Genomic DNA, 20,908 nt, shown 5'->3' on the forward strand with positions numbered 1-20,908 from the left:
GAACTGAGGACTGCCTGACTTTGCTGAGGAAAACTGGGAAAGCATTTACAGAACATTATACCTATTTTTTCTGGGAAAAATCAGGGCTTACAATGGGGATTTTGTTTGCATTAACTGCTGTTGCTACTTTCTTCCATTTCTGCTTTTTTTCTATTTATTAAAAAAAATTTTTTTAAGTTTTTGGCCATATCATTTGGCCACTTGGCCATACCAGGTGGCATGTGGGATCTTAGTTCCCTGACCAGGGATACAACCCACACCACCTGCACTGGAAGCCCAGAGTCTTAAACCACCGGACTACCAGGAAAGTCCCCATTTCTGCTTTTTCCTCCTTTTTTTTTCTCCTTTCTCTTTTTATTCATTAAATATCTGTTGTGCTTCAGTCCTTTTTCTGTAGGCTATAAGGCTGCCAGATCTTAAAAACACGATAACAATCTAAAATCCTCACGGCCTTAACATATAGGATGCATACAATGAATGTTTGTTGAATAAATTAATTAATAAAACTTCTGGTATCTAGAATCCATCAGATCCCATCTATTGAAGCCAAATGCCTCCTTCTTTGTTCTGAAAGCCTAACTCTGGCTTTTCAACGTTTTAGTCCCCTGAGCACTTCCTTCATTGCTGTTTTTCTGTTTTCTCCTCTTTCTTCCATCTCCATTCTGCCCTCCTCAATCTTCTAGTGTCCTCTTAAAAATGATTATTTAGCTTTTAAAGCATCCTCTTATGGCATAAAGTTCCATGATTATTCATTACAATTGTTGGACATTATCATATTTGCTGTAGCAAGAGGCAATCCACCGAGATTAATCAGTGTGAAATGTGCAATTTATGAAATGACCTCTGTATACCCTAAGAAAAAAATGTAACTCATTTATAAGAGATGAGGTTGTTGGTGTAGTTATTACTAGAACCTCCAAAGGTGATTGTGTATATTTTCCAAAAAAAATATCATCATGCCTTCTGGATTGGAGCTGCAGAATGAAGGTATGCATGGCAGTGATATTGTCTTAAAGTCCCTTGTGTTGACTTTGAACCCCACCCTGCATCCACCAGGGAGCTGTCAAAGGACCTTAAGTAATAATGTCATATATCAGGATACCTAGCACTTCCCCAGTGGCTCAGCCATAAAGAATCCGCTTGCAATGCAGAAGATGCAGGAGGCGTGGGTACGATCCCTGGGTAAGGAAGATCCGCTGAAGGAAGGCATGGCAATCCACTCCAGTACTCTTGCCTGGAGAGTCCCATGGACAGAGAAGCCTGGCGGGCTACAGTCCATAGGGTCACAAAGAGTCAGGCACGACTGAAGTGACTGAGCATACACGCAGGCATACACGAACATCAGGATACCCCATGTTGTTGGATTACACTGCTACATCCACAACAGAGCTAAGGAACCTCTAAGGGTACCTCTTGAGAAAACCAAGACAGGAATCAGGATGAGAAAATAGGAAATATTCCATAGGAAACCTAACTGCAGGCATAGACAGTCTGTATTTTAAAGCTAATAATTTATGTTTTCCTTGTGATAGCAATTCTACATTTTATTTAGCATAGCAATCACCCCAATTGATTCATAAAAGCAAAATTGCCTAATCAATGGACTAGAAATACAGTCACTGTGAATATAAATTCTTTCCTCTTCTAATGATCCCAGGCTAATCGTTGCAGTTCTTCTGGCTCGTTTTCCTGATTAAACCAGGAGAATAAAGACAACAGGAACATGTGACTCCTGCATTAGAAAGCTAAGCCATGAAGCATGAGAAGAAACCAGTGAGTGAAAGGGGGAGAGTGAGTCTAGTATAATCCATTCTGTGGCACACACCTTACCTAATATTTGCTATATTGATAGCTGCCCCCCAACTGCCAAAGTGTTACTCTTAAATATTGGGGGAAAAGGGGTGGGGATTTAGAGTTAGCAGATCTAAATTTAAGTAGAGGCTTCTCTTAGTAACTATATACAATAAGTCCCCTGCAATATGAATGAATTCCATTCCAAGAGTGCGTTCATAAATCCACTTTGTTTGCAAGTCAACAAAGTTAGCCTAGGTACCCAACTAACACAATTAGTATAGTACTGTATAGTACTGTACTGTAATACTGAGTAGGCAATGGCACCCCACTCCAGTACTCTTGCCTGGAAAATCCCATGGACGGAGGAGCCTGGAGGGCTGCAGTCCATGGGGTCGCTGAGGGTCAGACACGACTGAGCGACTTCACTTTGACTTTTCACTTTCATGCCTTGGAGAAGGCAATGGCAACCCACTCCAGTGTTCTTGCCTGGAGAATCCCAGGGACGGGGGAGCCTGGTGGGCTGCCGTCTCTGGGGTCGCACAGAGTTGGACACGACTGAAGTGACTTGGCGGCAGGGGTGGTGGTACTGTAATAGGTTTATAATACTTTCCACATAAATAATATATAAAAAAACCAACACATAAAGTAAAGAAAACATTTTTAATCTGACAGTACAGGACCTTGAAAAGTATAGTAGCACAGTACAGCAGCTGGCATACAGAGGCTGGCTCTCACATTAGCATCTTTGGAATTTTGCAACTTGAAGGTCCTGGTGGCTCAGTCTGTAAAGAATCCACCTGCAATGCAGGAGACTTGAGTTCAATCCCTGGGTCAGGAAGATCCCCTGGAGGAGGGCATGGCAACCCACTCCAGTATTCTTGCCTGGAGAATCCCATGGATGGAGAAGCCTAGTGGTCTACAGTCCATGGGGTTGCAAAGAGTCAGACATGACTGAAGTGAATTAGCATACATATACATATATATACACACACATATATATATTCCTGCAGAATTTTTATTATTTTTCCTCTTTTTGCCAAATTTTTTTTTTTTAATAATAACAAATTCCAGATGGGAATCTCAGCGACAACCCCCTCCCCAGGGACTGCCCCCACAAGCTTTCCAGTCACCTTCCTCCTGCATTCTTTGTCCCCACCAAACCATCCCAACCAGAACAGCATGACTCACTCCTCTTGGCGGCGTCACAGCCCTGCTCGAACGCTGACAGTGGTAAAGTTGGCTGCTAGGAGTTCAGTCCTGAGATCACTCCCTTAGCAGCAGGGAGGCAGTTTAGAAACAAGGAAGTTGAAAGTGAGCACACAGCTGCCAGCCTGTTGACCACCACCAGCCCCTCCACGCTGGACTCACTCTGCCCTGACATCCAAGGGAACACAGCTCTCTTTCTGGGCAGCTGTCCTCTCTGCTGCCTATGACCCCGCAGGCTAAGACCACTCACCCCGTGGGCACAAGTCCCATAGGCTGCAGCACTACCTGTGCCCTAGACTTGGGCACCGCAGCTGCAAGCTTCGGAGACGCAGCAGCAGCAGCAGCAGCTTCAAGTTTCAGAGACCGATGCAGAGATCTAAGGTTATCGTCCACATCCGGACCACCCCTTGGCTACTGTGCAGCAGCTGCTTGTTTGGCTGGGATTGATCCTACCCCTGGCTCCAGGGAAGACCCCAACCTAGATGCCAGTCAGGGAAATCTCATACCCTTGCTCTGGGATCGGTCAGGGTGTGGGCAGACCTAAGCCAATCAGAGCAGGCTATTCCCTTGGCCACATGATGTCAGGACCAAGCCAAGCAGAGACAAGCTTGGTGCTCTTTCTGCTCTGTTCTGGGAAGGATGCGACTGCTCTTTCCTCTTGGGTGTGAATAAGAAAGCATGTCAACCATCTTATAATCTTGGGGGAAGCCTGCCTGAAGATAAAATCAACACAGGGAACCACGGAGAGATGAGGTGAGAACCAGGGAGAGATGAGGTATGAACCTGAAGTGAGTCAGACCTCAAGCTGGTCTGCTGTGGATTCTTCAGTTACAAGAGCCAATAAGTTCCCCTTAGAGTTGAATCCTGTTTGAAAAGATTGTTTTTGTGACTTTGCATTTGAAAGCATCATCACTGATAGAAGCATTACAACCTGGGGCAGCCAGAGGAGGGGAAGAAAACTCGGAAAGTGGCCATAATGATTATTTTACATGTCAACTTGACTAGACCGTGGCACCCAGTTATTTGGTCAAGTGAAGGGTAGTTCATCCACAGGCTCACCCAGTCCTGATGTTGCTGTGAACATACTTTTTGGATATGATTAGCAGTGAAATCAGTAGACTATGGGTAAAGCAGATTGCTCTCCATAATGTGGGTGAGCCTCGTCCAATCAGGGGAAGGGCTTAAAAGCCAAGACTGGGGTTTCCTGAGGAGGAATTTTCAAGACAACAACAAAGATACTCCGCCTGAATTTCAGCCTGCAGAGCTCAGCCACCATGGTGACTTATAAATACATTTATTATAGTTCAAGAAAAAGCAGCCAGGCAGCAGCTCCCATATGAATCATCCTACATGGAACTTTTAGCCCACACTGAAATAAGACAGTGTACAGGCCTCCTTCACTGCACCTTCCATGTTGTAGTACCAAGGGTACTTCCAGTCTTGTGAGATCTGCCCAAAGTAGTCAGCCTCCTTAGGCATATAAACTCTGACTTCTTTGTCTCTTGTAGCCTTCCAGTGGGAACCAGAGGGAAGGGAGGCTCACCCACAGACCCCCCTCTCCTATCAGCCTTGCAGGAAGGACTCTGCATTTCTCCTGGGACCTTTGACTTCTTGGCCCTGATCATGGACCCCTAGGCACACACCTGACCATGGCAGTTCTTCAGGGCAGGGTAGAAATGTGACCCAGTGACTTGTAACTGCACCAAAGCCAGGAGAACCTGTTTCTAGACAAGGCTGCATCCTGAGGATGAGCTTGAGATTTAGGGGAAAGTTTTGGATAAACACTTCATAGACAGAGAAAAGTTAATCAGTGATGTTGTCCAGAAACTAGTCTCAGTCTTGATATTTTTATAAATTAAACATAAGGGGAAGTAAGTCCCTGAATTCATGACTCAGATAAATCTTCTATGGGTAGAGGGATCCCAAGTTAGGTAAAAGTCAGCATTTTTATGCTACTTTAGAGCTTACAGCACATGTTTGTATACATAATTCTACATTAGTTGCTGCTGCTACTGCTAAGTCGCTTCAGTCATGTCCGACTCTGTGCGACCCCATAGACAGCAGCCCACCAGGCTCCCCCGTCCCTGGGATTCTCCAGGCAAGAACACTGGAGTGGGTTGCCATTTCCTTCTCCAATGCGTGAAAGTGAAGTCGCTTAGCCATGTCCGGCTTAGTGACCCCATGGACTGCAGCCCACCAGGTTCCTCCATCCATGGGATTTTCCAGGTGAGAGTACTGGAGTGGGGTGCCATTGCCTTCTCCGTCTACATTAGTTAATTTAGGATAAAACTGGCCTTAACCCTTGCTGCTACAGAGAAGCAGAATCAGAATTGAAGCATCTATAGATGTCTCTAAGCTACCTTCTCTCTGGCCCCTAGAATACATTAGCCTTCCTTTCTTTTCTCCCTCAGGGCGAAGGATGGATGGGACCAGTAGAAGCCAGGCAGAGGAGGGCCCTGAAGACTTGCATCAGAAGACTGATGGGCAGAGTTTGCAGGCACAAGAATGGACAAAATGTTGGAAACCCATATTCCCATCGAGAGTGACAGGGGAGGGGTCCATGGAGTGGGGGCTTGGATAGAAAACTCTGGAGTTTGGGAAGGTTTCCATAGCCATTTAAAGAAGGACTATCAGGGACTTCCCTGGTGGCCCAGTGGATAAAAAGTCACCTGACAATGCAGGGAACCTGCGTTCCATCCCCGGTCAGGGAAGATTCCACATGCCGAGAAGCAACTAAGCCAGTGTGGCATGACTACAGAAGCCTGCACGCTCTAGGGCCCGTGAGCCTCAACTACTGAGCCTCCAAGCTGCGACTACTGAAGCCCGCGCGCCTGGAGCCCACGCGCCACAACAAGAGAAGCCCGCACACCGCAACTAGAGAGTAGCCCCCGCGCTCTGCAACGAAAAGCCTGCGCTCAGCAACAAAAACCCAGCACAGCCAGAATAAAGGACAATCAGAGGGATTCCAGACACAGAGGACCCACAGGAAAGACCTGAGTGGTGAGGTCTCAGGTGTTGGCCGAAGGATGAGGGGATGAAGTGATCACTCTCCCCACCCTCTGATCCTCTCTGTTTTAGAATAATTAGACACTACGCTTATTACGTGACTATCCCAAGGAAACTTTATAAATCACTTAGCCCTCACAAGAGACTTATGAAATGGGTACTCTTTTTCTTGCCATTCTACAGATGAGGAGGCTAAGGTTTAGTGACATCTGGAAACTTGGCTATGTCTGAGGACATAGCCAAGCTGGGGTGGAGCCAGGTTTGGAATGAAGACAGTTATGTCTTTAACCACTTCGACCCATTAACCACTTCTCAGCAAAAGTATTGCTGTTGCAACTGCCGCTAACCAGCTTCTAAGACCACCTGGGCTGTTAGGTAAGTCAGACTGTCTTCCTCTCTCTTGCCCTGCCAGGAGGAGATGGAAAGCTGGAGTGAATGCAGCCAGCCCCCACTTTTGCCTTTTTTTAATCTTTCGGCCTCACTCCGCAGCACATGGGACCTTAGCTCTCAGACCAGGGATCGAACCTCGGCCTCTGTATTGGAAGCACAGAATCCTAACTGGGCTCAACAGTGTCTGTAGGATCCCTGTGCTTGCCCTTTGCCCCAGTCCCTGCTGGCGGGCCCTGCTCTGTGACTGGCTCCCCTCAGTTTCCTCCTCGGTACAACCTTCCTGGGTAATTTCTCCTCATGTAGGCTAACCCTGTTTTCACTGTATCTTATAAACATATTTTGATGGTTCTTATTTTTCACCACACTTTCCTCATTAAGATTAGAGACTAAATGGATTCCTTTAACAACTATTTACTGAGAGTTCAATATGCCACTCGTCATTATGACACACTTATTACATGCCAGACATCATAGTATGCACCTTATATACTCCTGTCAATTCGTCCCCTCAACACCTCCACGAGGGAAGTAATATCCTTAACCCATTTCACAGATAATTAAATGGAGATTGGAGGGTTAAATCCTAAAGGTTAAAAACAGCTGGAGCTGGAATTTTTGCGTAAGCAGTCTGATTCCAGAGCCCACATACTTTACCTTGAAATAGATTTATGGAGAGAAAGAATAAGTGAACTGAGTGAATAAATGAATGATTCTGACTGATGCCGATTCTTCTCCTGTGATTCTTCCTCTCCAAGCTCTCATTCTTGCACACACAGTCTCTTTTCCTTTACTGCTTACAATTCAAGTTGTCCACCTAATTCCACTGAAGTCTTCAAACCCTCAGTAAACATGCAGACCAACGACGATCAGTGCAGTCTGGTACCAGCTGACACTCAACTCAGGCAATGTTGGTCCCAGAGACCCTGAATGAGCTCCTTCCAGGACTACAAGAAGTTCATGATTACTGAAGGCTTACTTATGGGCCTAAAGGTCCATGTGCAGAAAAGTGTAATTCCTAATACATGGACATAAAATGATTTTTTAAAATAAATCCAACAATTTTACTGAAGTCAAAGTTCAATGTAGGTGTTCTTTTATTTTTCATCATACATCATTTTTACTGATTATCTTAAAAGAATACAATAGGTTCCATCACATTCTCACTCCCTCAGGTCTCCCCTCACTCACCTGCCACCAGCCATACAAATATCATCTTTGCTTTTAAAGCCATACATAGATGGAGGGAGACCATTCTGGTGGGTTTTAGGTAGGCTGACCCTTCAGTAAATAAATCTGAGCAGAGAACCCTTTAAGGAAAATATTCATTCCCTTTATTTGTGGTCTATAATTTTATTTCATTTTATTTTCAATAGAATGATATATCCCCCAGGGTGTTGATAACTTCACAAACCGCCTGATGCTAACTAAGCTTTACACCCAGTGGCAGTCCCAAGTACAGGGCTCTTGGGATTCTGGCCTAGGAGAGAAGATGTATCTTCTATGTGACAGCAGGGGGAGCCTCTTCTTACCAGTGTTTCAAAACTGTTTGCTGTGACCCCCTTTCATGATATAACCAGAAGTCCACATTTTTAAAAAGTTTTTTTTTTTGTGAACTATTTTTAAACTCTATTGAATTTGTTATGATATTTTTTCTGTTTCATGTTTTGGTTTTTTGGCTTTGGGGCATGTGGAATCTTAGCTCCCTGACCAGGGATCAAACTTGCACCCCTTGCTTTAGAAAAGGAAATCTTAACTACTGGACACCAGGGGAGTTCCATTTTTAGTGGTACATACTCACTGCACCCAAGTACCTAATGCCTACCACACATGCCCAGTGCTTTCTCATAGTTGGCTGACATGAAAAATGCTATCATAGGGATTGTCCAGTTTAATTCCTTAACCCCTTCTGAGGTAAGTACATGGTCATTTTAAAAGTTGCAAAATAGAAACACTACATTAACTGAATTACCTGAAATGACTACACAAAGCCCAAGGTATCTGGAGACTCCTTGACCTTTATTCACTGTTTTTGTGTATCTGGAATAAAACTAGACAATTCTGAGGTGTGTTTTCACAAAAACTTGAATTTGTATCTCTCAACATAGTTTCCCCTCAAAGAGCTTTGTGAAGGAGCAGAGCAGGCTATGAGTACAGGGCTGCTGTGTCAAGACAAACAGGCTCCAGTCAGAATAACTTCCTAGGAATCGAATTTCCACCGAAAAGGCTTCTAGGTTCCTCGATAAAATATATAAGGAGTGGACTGTTTTGTATGATTTCCATCTCAAGCTTCTAAACTGGTTTTCGTGCCTGTTATCTAGAAAGAAAAATATGGTGATGAAGGAAGTCTTTTAGTAGGGTTGTGTCTAGGTATTCTTAAGCCTGGAGCAAGGATTTATTTTTTTTTTAGATTCCTGTCCATCTTCTGCAATCCTTTTTTAAACAATGACCGAAAATGTTATACAACTCTTAGATCACAGTGAAGTTCCTAGGCCCCTGCTCCAAGGCTAGTAATGAACAGTCATTTTGTTAAAAGGATGGGCTCATGCTTATTATTATTATTTTGGAAGATACTGCTACAGAGTATTAAATTCAATAATTAACAAAAATTAGAAGTTAATTAATTGGTGGCACCTCAAGGGCCCACTAGTAGAAAAAAATTTTTTCTAAGGTGTCAGTTTTTCTATAAAAAGACAACTAACTCCCTTTCAGCAGTCAGTTGTTACAGACTTTTATCTGACTTGGTAGTACCCACACCGAGATTTACTTAATAAATACATCTGTATTAACATGTACCGTGCATCAGTGTTTTTGGCTAATACAGTTTGCCCCTTAAGCATGAGTGCTTACTCCACCAGCATGGAACATATGCCTTATTATAGCCACAGTCTTAAAAAAAAAAAAAGGCAGCATCATGATTTCCAAAAGGGGAGTGTGACATTTGGGGCCGCTCTTGTCATGCGCCATCTCCAACTTAAGACAAATCCACCCTGTACTGCTTGGCCCGCGCAAGGACCCTCGCAGGCGGCAGGCACGGCTGTTGCCGACGCGCGTTTGATCTTTTCTGGGCAGCCGAGGGCTCGCCACACCCCTGGGCTGGCTCCCGGGTCGCTTGCTCGGCCTCGCTCAGCAGGAGCCAGACCTTTTACTTTATTTGGTCCACCACGCGGTGACCGTCCAGGGAGCGCGCTGGCGGCGACGCACGGCCTCGCGCCCGCACATTCCTCCCAGGAACGCCGGCGGGGGGCGCGTGGTATCAGGCTCGGCAGGGCCGCGGCTCCCCTCTAATTATAGCCGCCGCAGCTGGCTCGCCCATGGGCCTGGAGCTCAGTGCGGGATGGGCCCGAGCGGCCTTGCGAGGCGGGCGCGCCGCCGCTGCTTCCGGGCCGAGCCCGGCCCCGCCCCGCCATGGCCCCGCCCCCGGCCCCTGGCCCCGCCCCCGGCCCCGCCCGCCGCCGGGTCCCGCCGCGGGGTCGCGCGGATCCACGTGCGCAGATAGCGGCGCGGGGAGCAGACGGTGTTCCCGTTTGTGCTGCCCGGGAAAAATTCTAGAATAAATAAATACGGGTGCGGCGTGAGTCAGGGTGCAGCACTGGAAACCACAGCAAGGTCTCCTCGTGGGCGAAGGCCTTTACGCAGGCGGCTGGAGAGTCCGGGAGCCTCCGCCCCTTTCCTTCCCCTCGAGTAAACAGGGCTTGGCAGAACCGGCGGTTGTTTTCTTCCTTTTAAAAAACGCCATTCTGAGCAACCATAAAAAGTGAAAAAAGATCTACAGTTTGACAGTTACGACCCAGCTCCCATATTTTCAACCGGCCTCTTGATTTGTATGAAGAAAATGGTGTCCCGTGGCCCCTTTCGTGCGTGATGGTTGCCTGCTGGACCTAATTAAAGCGCTTTGAATATAGGCTTGTGTTCCTATGTCAGAATTCCACCCAAGTTCCGGATGTAAGCTCCGGAAGAGTCGGTTCTCTATAGAAGAATTTAGCTCTGACTATACTTTCCAACTCCTGGAAAAAAACCAACTCACCGTTAAATCTTGTCGGTACGTGCCCTTCATCCAGAAAACACGCACCCTACCTGCGGCATCGACTCAAAGCTCCAAGGACGGTGGGGGCTATGGCCTCTCAGCTGTTCAAAGCCTAGAATGATGTGCCTCCTTAATAGGTGTTAAATAATAACAGCGGCAGCCCATATGGTGCTTGTTAAGACAATAGTATTCCAAAACTTCCCTAATGACTGTGACCCTCCTGTGAAATTCTGATTTCAATTGTATGTGGGTTACAATAAATCTTTATCTTTTATCACCGAAAAAAAGCTAATCAAATTGCTGTTTGGAGGCTGGAGTAACAACGTGGGTTAAGGCATGCAGCAGCCTCTTTCTACTTTGCAGCTCTCTCATGCTGGAGAGAACATGAAGGGCCCAAGGCCAAAGCTGTGTGTAAAGAAATGCTGATTTATTCAAGTCGTAGACAATCCTTACTCCTACGTTTCACTTCTCTGCACAACTCTCACTGGTACGGTTTAATATTTTAAAATCCTACGATAAAGGAAAATAAAGCTCAGTGATTTTGAGCTTAAAAATAATTTGAGTTAAAAATAATAAGAGTAATTTGAGTTACAAAAACTCTTTCCATACATTAAAATAAATTTAGGCCCTTCGCTCCGGGGAAATGTTTCAGGATTTTTGTTTTTCTTGGCGAGATAGCCACATTTACAGTGCAAAATACTCTGCTTGCACTATCACAGGAAAACTGTTTTCTAAATGGCAGAGAAATATACCACCCAAATATTTGTCTCCTAACGTTGCTACCTGAGTACACAGCAAAACATGACTTGTGTCGCGCAAGATGCTGCAGTCCCCTCATGGGCATCTGAACTTCACCAGATAGTAATGATACAAAGAATGAAATAGCAATTGCTAAGTAAAAGTGGTAAATAATGAGATCTACAGATTATATAACACAGTTCATTTCCCCCCAAATATAAACTATATTTAGAAACATTGAAATGTGACATATTACTCTATACAGGATGTATTATCTCAGTATCAAGGGCTTCTGTCGAATTGCTGGAGAAGGCTCTTTAGATTATGCGATCTAGCTTCTAAAGTCTATTCAAAGGATGAGATCAACCAGTACATTGCAATTGAAACTAGGAATCCTGTAGTCTAGTCTCCAGACCTTGTCTGACCTAGGAGAAAAATCATCTCCTAAAAGGATTTTCAAGGATGACTTTCGTGATAAATTTTACGTGCACTGAAGAGTTCCTATCCTATGGTTTTGAGTTTTAAAGGGCTATTCTGCATTTTCTTTTTAAAGCAGTGTTTAAGTTTTTATTATAGTAGAAACTGTTCATACCATTCTAATAGGATTGTTCTATTAAGGAGACTTGACTTCCATTGTTTTTCAGATTAAAAGAACAGCTTTTAGACCCAATGTCCAGACGATCTGCCTACAGTATACTTTTGTCCTGAAGTACCTTTTTGTAACTTGCATGGATTGGTAAGGCTCAGCCCCACAGAGAAGTGCACAATATCCTGTGACAAAGACCAGTGAAATCTACATCTGTAGATTTCATATTCTATAATTAAAAAAATTAAGTTATACCTCAAATTAAATCAAGCACTGTAAGTTGTATTGACATGGGGAAGGAACAAGTAACACTGATGAGTTAAAACAAACTTCACCATTAAATTGAGTATAAATGATTCTGTTAATGGTAAATTGGGATAGTGTGGCTATCCCTAATTATGGTCTTATCTGAGGATTAATAAGAGAAATCCACAGATAATCCATAAATCCAGTCACTGTCTATCTTCCAACTTCTTAAGTAATTTACCAATTGATTTTTTGTGTATTTTTGTGCCTTTTAAATGCCTGTGTGGGGTTCCTAACATTTGAGGAAAATGCAGGCTATTAACAGAAACTGCAGCAAAAGATCTAGATAGTTGACAATCTGAGAAGTTACACCCGCAATTTTTATTGAATTGTAACCAGTTGTATTGTAAGCAGTACTGTTGCTGTCAGAGGCCTAAGCAGTGGCACTGAAGGCGTTAAACAACGTCCCCACTCCCACCTCACCACCCCCACCCCCATTTCTAGAACCCCAGATGATGAAGTAGGCAAATCTGTATTCCATTCATTGTGCCTCTGCCCTTGGTCTGTGACAGAGGAAAGGCGTGTCCTCACTGTTCCCTATGAAGAAAAGGCAAGCAAATAAGGGTGACTCAGTACTTCCAGTGGCCTACACACGACTGAACATTTTTCTGAATGATTCCACGTATACACTTTGGAATCAGGAAGAGAAACATTCTAGTCTTCACTAACCAAATAAAACCATCTATAAATCATATGCAAAACAAGTTTGAGTAACGGGGGGACTTAAAAAGTCTAGGAATTAAAAGGAGCTCCATGTTTTCCCTTCAATTTTTTCCCAGCTTTGGGGAATAAACAAAGGCATCTGCCACATCAAGGGGTCAGATTGGTGTTTTTTTAAAAAAAACTGGAAACAATGCAGTCATCACAGTTTACTTTGGGAGGTGCTTTTCAAATTTTAAAAATGACTTCTGCAAGCTGCACTATTTTCAGTTTCACTGAAAATAAAATTTAGCACCTTTAAGAAGGCTAATAGTTTAGCAGTTCTTTTAAGCTTATTAAATGGAACATCACATTGTGTATTATAATCTAGAAATAACTTAAGGATACTGTTTCTTAAAAATGCCCTTAAACAGGCTAATTAAAAATTCATTAAAATGCATATATAGTCACAGACTCCTGAAGTTACTGGGCCACCTCTAACTATGCATTAACTGTTGCTGTTTAATTTAAAACATATAGTAAGTCTATGTGGACCTGATCTTAAACACTGTAGTAAGTTTCACAAGTTCCTTTTGTAGAGAAGTCTGCCAAGCCATTAATCAATAAGAGTAAAAGCTGCAAACATCTAGGAAATTTCTTACTATGTGATAGTAGACAGGAGTTTGTTAAAAATATCTTTATCTCGGTGCTTTCCACCTTTTATCTCCATTTATAAATTTAAGTTTCAGAGCATCACACATGGCTTTGGCTCGTGACTTTATTCTAAAGCTTTCCAAAAGGTAGGCTTTTTTCTTTTTCTTTTGTCTGCAGTCAATTTTCTCTGGCCCAACATCGCTGTTTTCTTCCACTGCTTTCCAGTGAGCAACTCCGTGTCTTGACAATCTTTTCAATGTCGTCACTATCTTCTCTTTCCAATCTACTATTGCAGAATGGCTGGCTGAACTGCAAGTTGAAAAGTAAACAAGTGCTTTTCTGGCTGTACTTTGTTCAGCTCTTCTCTTTATCTGCTTCCCCTATCCAGTTGCCCTTTCCCCAGTCCCTAGCACTTTCTTCCGCCTTCCATCAGTTGCCTTTTTGTTCCATGTCTTTTATCTCCTCCCTTTCTCCTGCTGGTTCAGTCAAACCCCAACCCCAAACCCACACATCCTCTGGTCACATTGCCACTGGTGATTAAAACAAGAGCCACTCTAAGCTTAAACAATTAAAAAAGGCCTCAGAAAATGTTCAGTGCTCCCAATTTTATTTTTATTTAATGCTAAAAGTTAAAGAAAAAAAAAAGTACTGTAAATCTGACAAATGACAGAATGCAGGTGATATTTCCATAGCGTGATTTTAAAATAATGTTGATATCTGAGATTACACTCACTTTAGTTGACATGAGTTTCATCATATATAGAAAAAGTATCACCTTCAACTTAAAAAAAAAAAGTAAAGGTTAAAAGGTGGCACACTTTTAAAATACTTGGTGGCCGAGGAAAGGTATCTAGTAATAAAGTTGTAGACCATGTGTACGTTCTTATAACTTTTAATGTGAGGCCACATGAAAGACAGTACATCTGTTAAATTCTATAAATTGTTAAAGCAAAAAAGGGGAAAGCTTCAACACCCCATCCCCTAATATTCTGAGTATGAAAAGCACAGCTGAAATATTAGGATTGGAAATCTGATGCTGCCCATGTACAGTAAGTAGCTTTCTGACGTCTTTATCCAGCTGTGGAGAGTCTCTGCACTGTCATGAGCACCACAAAGAATCAAACCCATGTCCCAGTGCTCACTTTTTAACTTCAGAGAATGCCAGAGAAATAACCCAGACCAACACTTTTCCAGCTGCAAGCCTTCTATAAGGCCACCCAAGGGCCAGTCAGACTCTTATTTTTTAATAGGAGTAAACTCAACATGCAGCCCTTTAAAGCTGTCTAAATTCTCCCTCTTGAACACCAGCACAGAGAAACCATAGGTTGTCTTTTCCACAGCTGGAGAGACTTATTCAAAACAGCAGGATGGTTCTTTATTAATCTTTTGGAAAGCTTATCTGTATAAAGATTGCAAAACATACAGATAGCTACCACAAATTAGGTCAAATGACTGATCAACTTGTAACGTCTATGAGGTCAAACTCCAGTTTATAGTAAAGTGCCTAGATACACATTTATACAACAGACCATAATAAATTGAATTCTTTACAAATGTCTTTATGGGCATGTAAAATCGACTGTGTTTCTGCATGTGTGCATTTACATAAGAGAAACCAGTCTGATCTGAATCATAGATATTCCAATTTTTAAAAAAAAGTGTAACAACAAACTGGTTAATCATGCAAGTCTGTTTGTAATATAACAATGACCGGTAACATGAATTTGCACAGCATTAATAATAGGTGCACTCATTAAAAACACCATGAAAAAAATACTGTATTTGGTGCAGTATCTGATTTTCAAGTGTTAATAACTCGACCATTAAAAAATATTTGAGCAATTTAAAAAAGAAAGACAAAAACACAACTGAAAAAGTTAATCCAAAGTGGGTAACAATCTGTATTTTCAAATTAAAAGCTTGGTTGTGAACCATACACAGAAGTTGTAGACCTCGAAGCCATGATTCAGCCTAATTATAGGGCCAAGTTACAAACACCTGAACATAAAAGGATTTGAAGTAGTGTTCCTGTCAATGTTAAATCATAACAGCACAAAAGAAAAACCAGTATCACTGTGAGACAACTATTTCTAATAACTGATGATTTATTGGTTTAAAAAAATCATTTTACTGATGCAAAATAGTGATCAAAAGAAATTAGTTTACAAAAGGCTTCTAAAAATAGTTTGAGAGGTGGGGCCTATCATGTAAAACTGTTTCTTTAATTTTCGCTAGTTTATCATTTTCGTCCAGAAGAACAGTATTATTCACTTGGTATTTCAAACACATGTGAAAAAGAAATTACAGGTTTCCTCCACCCCCGTCTGGGCTGTCACCGATGTGCCCACGGGCAGTCCTGGCAGCACCCTACGCTGTTACTGTCATTGTACCATACTGTATTTAGCACTCACTAGGAACAGGGTGTAGGTGATCACATCAACAGCAATAGCACTACAGGTAAATGATAAAACAACAAAACACAAAACGGAAACGAAACCAATCCCACAATCTCCAGTTCACCTGGACTGGAACTTCTTTTCAATGCTTTTCAAAGGAAACGACCACAGCAACGACCGACAGAGCTCCAGGGGGTTTCAAAAGATCAAGTGGCGCTGCAGAGCCAGGCTCCATGCAAAGATGGCAGTGCCATCTTGTCCCCACCAACAACCGTTATCACTGTCTTGAGTCACTGGATTGTGTATTATGTAACCAACTAGCATGCAGCATTGTCATCTTACAACTGATCACATGGGCAGTGAACAGTGGTCAACTCTGCCTTAAAAAAAAAATCAGCCCCCCCCCCCCAAAGTAAACCCCCCACACAGTCCTGAAAATCTCTCAGCAGCAACTCTCAGGCAGTCATCAATAGCCTAACAACTGAACTTTAAGAACAAAATCGAGAAAGATTCACGATCGATTTCCTGTTACTCTAAAAGGGCAATGTTTGGGGGGAACTTGGTGACATTTCTCAGTGGCATGCCCACTTCACAACACTGCCCCTTTCCTCATTTCCTTTCCTTCTCCACCAGTTGGCCTCCAGCCTGAGAAAGGGGCCAGCAGTAAAGAATAACAGACAGTAAGGCAATCTTACAATGTCAGAAAATGTATTTGGCTTTTTTTTTTTCTTTTTAAAATAAGTGCATACAAATACAGCTAGAAGCGTTTCTGCTTTGCCAAGTGCTCTAAAAAAGCAGCGCAAGTCACAGCCTACATTGAACGGTAACTGTCACCAGAATAAAGCACAAAGATATGCTAATAACGTTAACAAAAGAAGAAAATGCTTTTATAAGTACATACCTTTTGTCGTCAAAAAAAAAATAGAAACACATGTATTCAAAAAAATCAAAATTATACAGCCATGTTTATGAAGTCTACATTTCCCTTGTCTTGGATATATATATATGTGGAGATATATATACAATTCAAGCAGTTTTAGTTAAGATTAATCATTGGGTTTTTCTGAAACCGGAAAGTCACGAGTCTCTCTCTTTTTTCACTTTCACATCTCCAGCAAGGATGGTTGCAATCTCCCCTTGCATGAAGGCCCAGGGGACATTGGAGCCCACAAGAGGGCATTTTTCCCCACTGGGACAATAGACCTCTCCACTAGCTCCCTGCTGTTTGATGCTTTGTCTGGAGCAGGGGAAGCAGAACTTGTGCGAAGGAACAGAAGGGCACTGCACAAAGTGGGTGTCCTCCAGCCGCTCATGGCAGAGGGTGCAGCACAGTGGGGCGCTGGCGGCCAGAGAGGAGTCCGGGAGGCTGGCGGGGTGCACTGGCTCCAGTCCTCCGGCACTGCCTGCCCCCTGGCCCCCCACCTCTCGGGGGCCCAGCCTTCTTTGGTTCATAGAGGACGGAGAGGGTGGACTGCTGCTGTTCCGTCTGGTGGTGGAGTGCACCTGGTTGGCATCTTTCGAGGCATGACTGCCCCCTGCATTGTCTGCTACTAAGATCAGGGCTGCCATGGGGGACTGGCCGTTCTGGGCCGCTTCAGGCGGTGTGGTCCGGTTGGAATGAGGTGAGGCAGTGGGTGGTGGTGGCGACACAAAAGAGGATGTAGGAGTAATGGGGATCTTGAGCCCTTCTGTGGATGTAGACAGCCACGGCTGGGCCTCTCCATTGATCTTAGGAGGCCCAACTTCACCTTCTGGCTCAGGAGAAGGCTTCCTTTTCCTTGCTGTTCTTGCAACTGGAAGAACAAAGACAGAAAAGGAGAAAAAAGGAAATAAATGAACGTGCACTAAAAAGGATCTTTCTTTCACTAACACACAACACAACCCTCTGAAGAATTTCTATTCTCCAAAAGCTGGTACAGAAAAACCAAGTTTCAAGAGCACGTGCAACTTAAACCACTTAGACTGAGAAGGCTCTGAGGCAGTCTAGCAGTTAAAAAAAAAAAAAAAGGCACGGAAAATGGCACGGACAGCACTGCCTGTTTTTCCACATGCCTGCAAGTACCCAGGCTGCCCTGTGCACATGAGTTAACGCCCCCCACCCCCCACCCCTCCCTCAGGTTAAAAGGTGATTGGTGCCCTCATGCTCGCATCCAGGAATGTGCTGGGAAAGGAAAGCCCTGTGTCGCTGCCTATCGGTCCATCTGACTCATCTCTGTTATGCTGCTTCAGCAGAGGAACACGTTGCCACTAAGCACTGGTTCCGCCTAGAGCAGATCAGGAAGTTGGATGTTTGCTATTTCTGGGCCGGGGGAGAACGGCCAATAGGAAGAGCACCCCCTCCTCGGCTCTCAGGACCCGCTTCGCCCCTAGACCCCCTCACTCCACAGCCGCCCCTACCTGCTTTAGACCCGTTGGCCCCGTTGGCCTCGAAACCCAACAACCTGCCTGCAGTCAGGGCCGGCTCCTTCTTAAACTTGCTCTCGAAGGGCGCCGAGTGGCCGTGCTGGTGCAGCGCCAGCAGCGTGTCTCGCACGGTCTTGGGCCGGTTGACCCAGTCCTGCTCGCCCGGCCCGCGGCCTTTGCCTGCGCCCTCGCTGCCCAGCTCGGCCGCCCCGGCCGCGGTAGACAAGCTGTCGGCCGGGCCGCGGTGCGAGGCCGCCGGCGGCTGCTTCTCCTTGGCCGCCGCCTCGCGCTGCTCGTGCTCCGCGGCCGCGCTGCTCGACACGGACGCCGGCCGCTTGTGGGCGCCCATCTCGGCGGGCTGCGCCGAGCCCAGGCCGGCGGCCGCGGCCCCGGACACGGCGGCCAGCGAGGCGGCGGCACGGCCGCCCAGGCCGAGCGCGGCGGGCAGCGGTGTGGCCGAGCCGTTCATGAGCGGCACCAGGGTGGGCGGCACGGCGTGGCCGCGCCGCGGGTTTGGGCTCTGGCGGTTCAGCTCCGGCGGCTCCTCCAGCTTGGAGAAACCGTTGGGCACCAGGATGCCGTTCACAGGCGGCGGCTGCGGCGTCGGCGGCTGGGCCAGGGCGGCGGCCGGGCGGCTGCCGCCGAAGTCGGAGCCCAGGCGCGGGGGCCGCTCGGCTGCGGCGGCCGCCAGAGGGTAGCGCTCCAAGGCCTGAGGAGCGCGCGGGGCAGCCTCGGGGCCGCCGTGGCCGAGCTGCTGCTGCTGCTGCTGCAGGAGAAGGTCCTTGGCCGAGAGCGGCGGCGGCTTAGCGGCGGCTGGGGCCGCGGCGCCGGGCGGGGAGCGGCCCTCCGGGAAGCAGCCGTGCGCCCGCTTGAGCTGCCGCGCCGTCTCGATGACGAACTCGACGCGGTCGGCGCCCTCGTAGTTGACGCAGCCGCGGCACACGGGCTCGGTGAAGTCCCAGATCATGGCCCAGGGCATGCGGGGCAGGTCACACAGGTAGCATGACTGCCGCCTGGACGCGGCGGCCACCGCCACAGCCGCGGCCATGTCCGAGGAGCCCGCGGCGCCGGAGGAGGAGGAGGAGGCGGAGGAGGAGGGGGCGCCGCCGCTACCCGCCGGCACCACGCGCGCCCTCCTCCCCCCCCAACCCCGCGTCTCCCCCACCAGCGGCGGCGGCGGCCGCAGAGGCGGCGGCGGCGGCAAAGTCCGCGAAGGCTCGGCGCCCGCGCAGCGCCCCCGGTGCACGAGGGGCGGCGGGCGCGGGGCGAGGGGCTGCAGCCGCGGCAGCACGTCCCCCCGGCCGGCGCGGGCTCGGGCGGACGGCGGGGCGGCGCGACGCGGCGGGCGCGGCGGCGGCGGCGGGGGCTCGGCTGGGGCCGCGGCTGGCCTCCAGACCGGGGCGAAGACGGGCCGCGCGGACGCGGGGGAGCGCAGCAGGTCGCGGCGGCAGCTGGCGCGGAGTGCGGGGCGGGGGGCGGGGAGGTTGGGGGGGCGGGGGGCGGGGGGCGGCCGCCGGGGCAGGCTCAGCCCGAGCGGCGGGGCATGCCGCGCCGGGGCGGCGGCGGCGGCGGCCGGGCGGCGCGGAGCTCGGACGCGGCGCGGACCCCGGGTCGCTCCGCTGCTCTCTCACAGCTCCTGGCGTCGCCGCTCTCCAGCGCCCGCGTCAGCGCCCAGCCCGCCTCAGCTCCGCCGCCGCCGTCGCTGCTGCTGCTGCCGCCGCGGCCGCTCCACTTCTACAGACTTGATTCTTCGACAGCCTCGCAAGGCGCCTGCGCGGGCCCCCTCCCCTTGCGCGCGCGCCCGCCCTCCCCCGCGCTTTCCCCCTCCCCCCGCCGCAGAACGGGCGCTGCTGGGAGAGCCGGCTCCTCTGCGCCCGCCCTCCCGTCCGCGCCGCGGCCTGTGTCCCCGACGTGAACGCGTGGCTTGCGCAGCTTGTTTCCCTCCACCCGCTCCGCTACCTCGACCACTCGGACCGAGTTTCCTCCCCTCCAGGTCCGTTTAGACCAAACCGTGTAAAACTCGTGTTTTGAAAAGCAAGGCTACTTTGTAACTTGGTTCTGTCCGTTTTTAAACATCTTTTAAGGAGCTTTATTTGAACTCTTCGGCAAGTGCTTTTACACTCGCATGTGTCTTGGGGAGGACACAGGCGCCGCCGGTCCCCTGAAGTTTTACTAAAAAGGGCGTGCTCTCAGGCCTAGAATCGAGTCCACCCGCCGCTTCCCGGACCCCTTCCGAGAGGGAGCAGCAGCGCCGCGCGATGCACCCCGCTCTGCCTCCCGGCCGGCCCGCACTACTGCGCGGGGGTCCCAGTTGCCTGGCGCAGGTTCGCGCGGCAGCCGCGTGACGTGGGCGCGGGGCCGCAGGCCGCGTGCGCCGCCGCCGCCGAGTGCGCACGCTCCGCGCAGACGTGACTCGGCGCCGCTGGCACTGGCGGCTCCATTGAACGAATGCACATTCCAGGGATCCGGGGTCAGCGGCCAGAGAGGCCGCGTCACCGCGCAGGCTCCGCCCCCCCCGGCGACTCTAGGCCTCCAGGCCCCGTCCACGGGGCCAAACTTGGACTCCAGGTGGCGCGGAGCACGGGCATGAGCGGCGGCGGGGTCCGCGCGCGCTTGGGGGTGAGCGGCTGGCTGGCCCGCGGGTCGCGTGGACCCTGCAGATCTCGGCTATTCCCGGCCCCGCGGTGCGGGCAGGGGCGACCTCGAGCCCACCACACGGCCCAGGCTGGGCTTAAGTGGGTGCAAACCCGCCTGGCCCGAAGGCGA

The 20,908-nt window shown here is 47.9% G+C and overlaps 1 protein-coding gene and 1 long non-coding RNA gene across 3 annotated transcripts; both read right to left on the reverse strand.

Moving 5' to 3' along the window:
* Positions 1-2,447: 2,447 nt before the first annotated feature.
* On the reverse strand, positions 2,448-3,890 carry LOC129641805 (uncharacterized). The gene is made up of 3 exons (XR_008709450.1): positions 3,251-3,890; positions 2,983-3,064; positions 2,448-2,591 (listed from the first exon to the last, which is right to left on the reverse strand). It is a non-coding gene; the product is annotated as an uncharacterized LOC129641805 (long non-coding RNA).
* A 4,501-nt stretch (positions 3,891-8,391) lies between these two features.
* IRF2BP2 (interferon regulatory factor 2 binding protein 2) lies at positions 8,392-19,723 on the reverse strand. 2 transcript variants are annotated; one of them, XM_055588556.1, is made up of 3 exons: positions 18,185-19,723; positions 10,421-17,532; positions 8,392-8,710 (listed from the first exon to the last, which is right to left on the reverse strand). In XM_055588556.1, exons 1-2 carry the CDS (start codon positions 19,188-19,190, stop codon positions 16,817-16,819), a joined length of 1,722 nt encoding a protein of 573 aa, XP_055444531.1. In that variant the 5' UTR covers positions 19,191-19,723; the 3' UTR covers positions 8,392-8,710; positions 10,421-16,816. The 2 variants fall into 2 exon arrangements, with proteins under 2 accessions (XP_055444531.1, XP_055444524.1); XM_055588549.1 differs by having other exon boundaries at positions 18,137-19,723.
* Between the last annotated feature and the right edge of the window lie 1,185 nt (positions 19,724-20,908).

Source organism: Bubalus kerabau, chromosome 1, assembly GCF_029407905.1.
Source record: "Bubalus kerabau isolate K-KA32 ecotype Philippines breed swamp buffalo chromosome 1, PCC_UOA_SB_1v2, whole genome shotgun sequence".
In the NCBI taxonomy this organism is placed as follows: domain Eukaryota; kingdom Metazoa; phylum Chordata; class Mammalia; order Artiodactyla; family Bovidae; genus Bubalus; species Bubalus kerabau.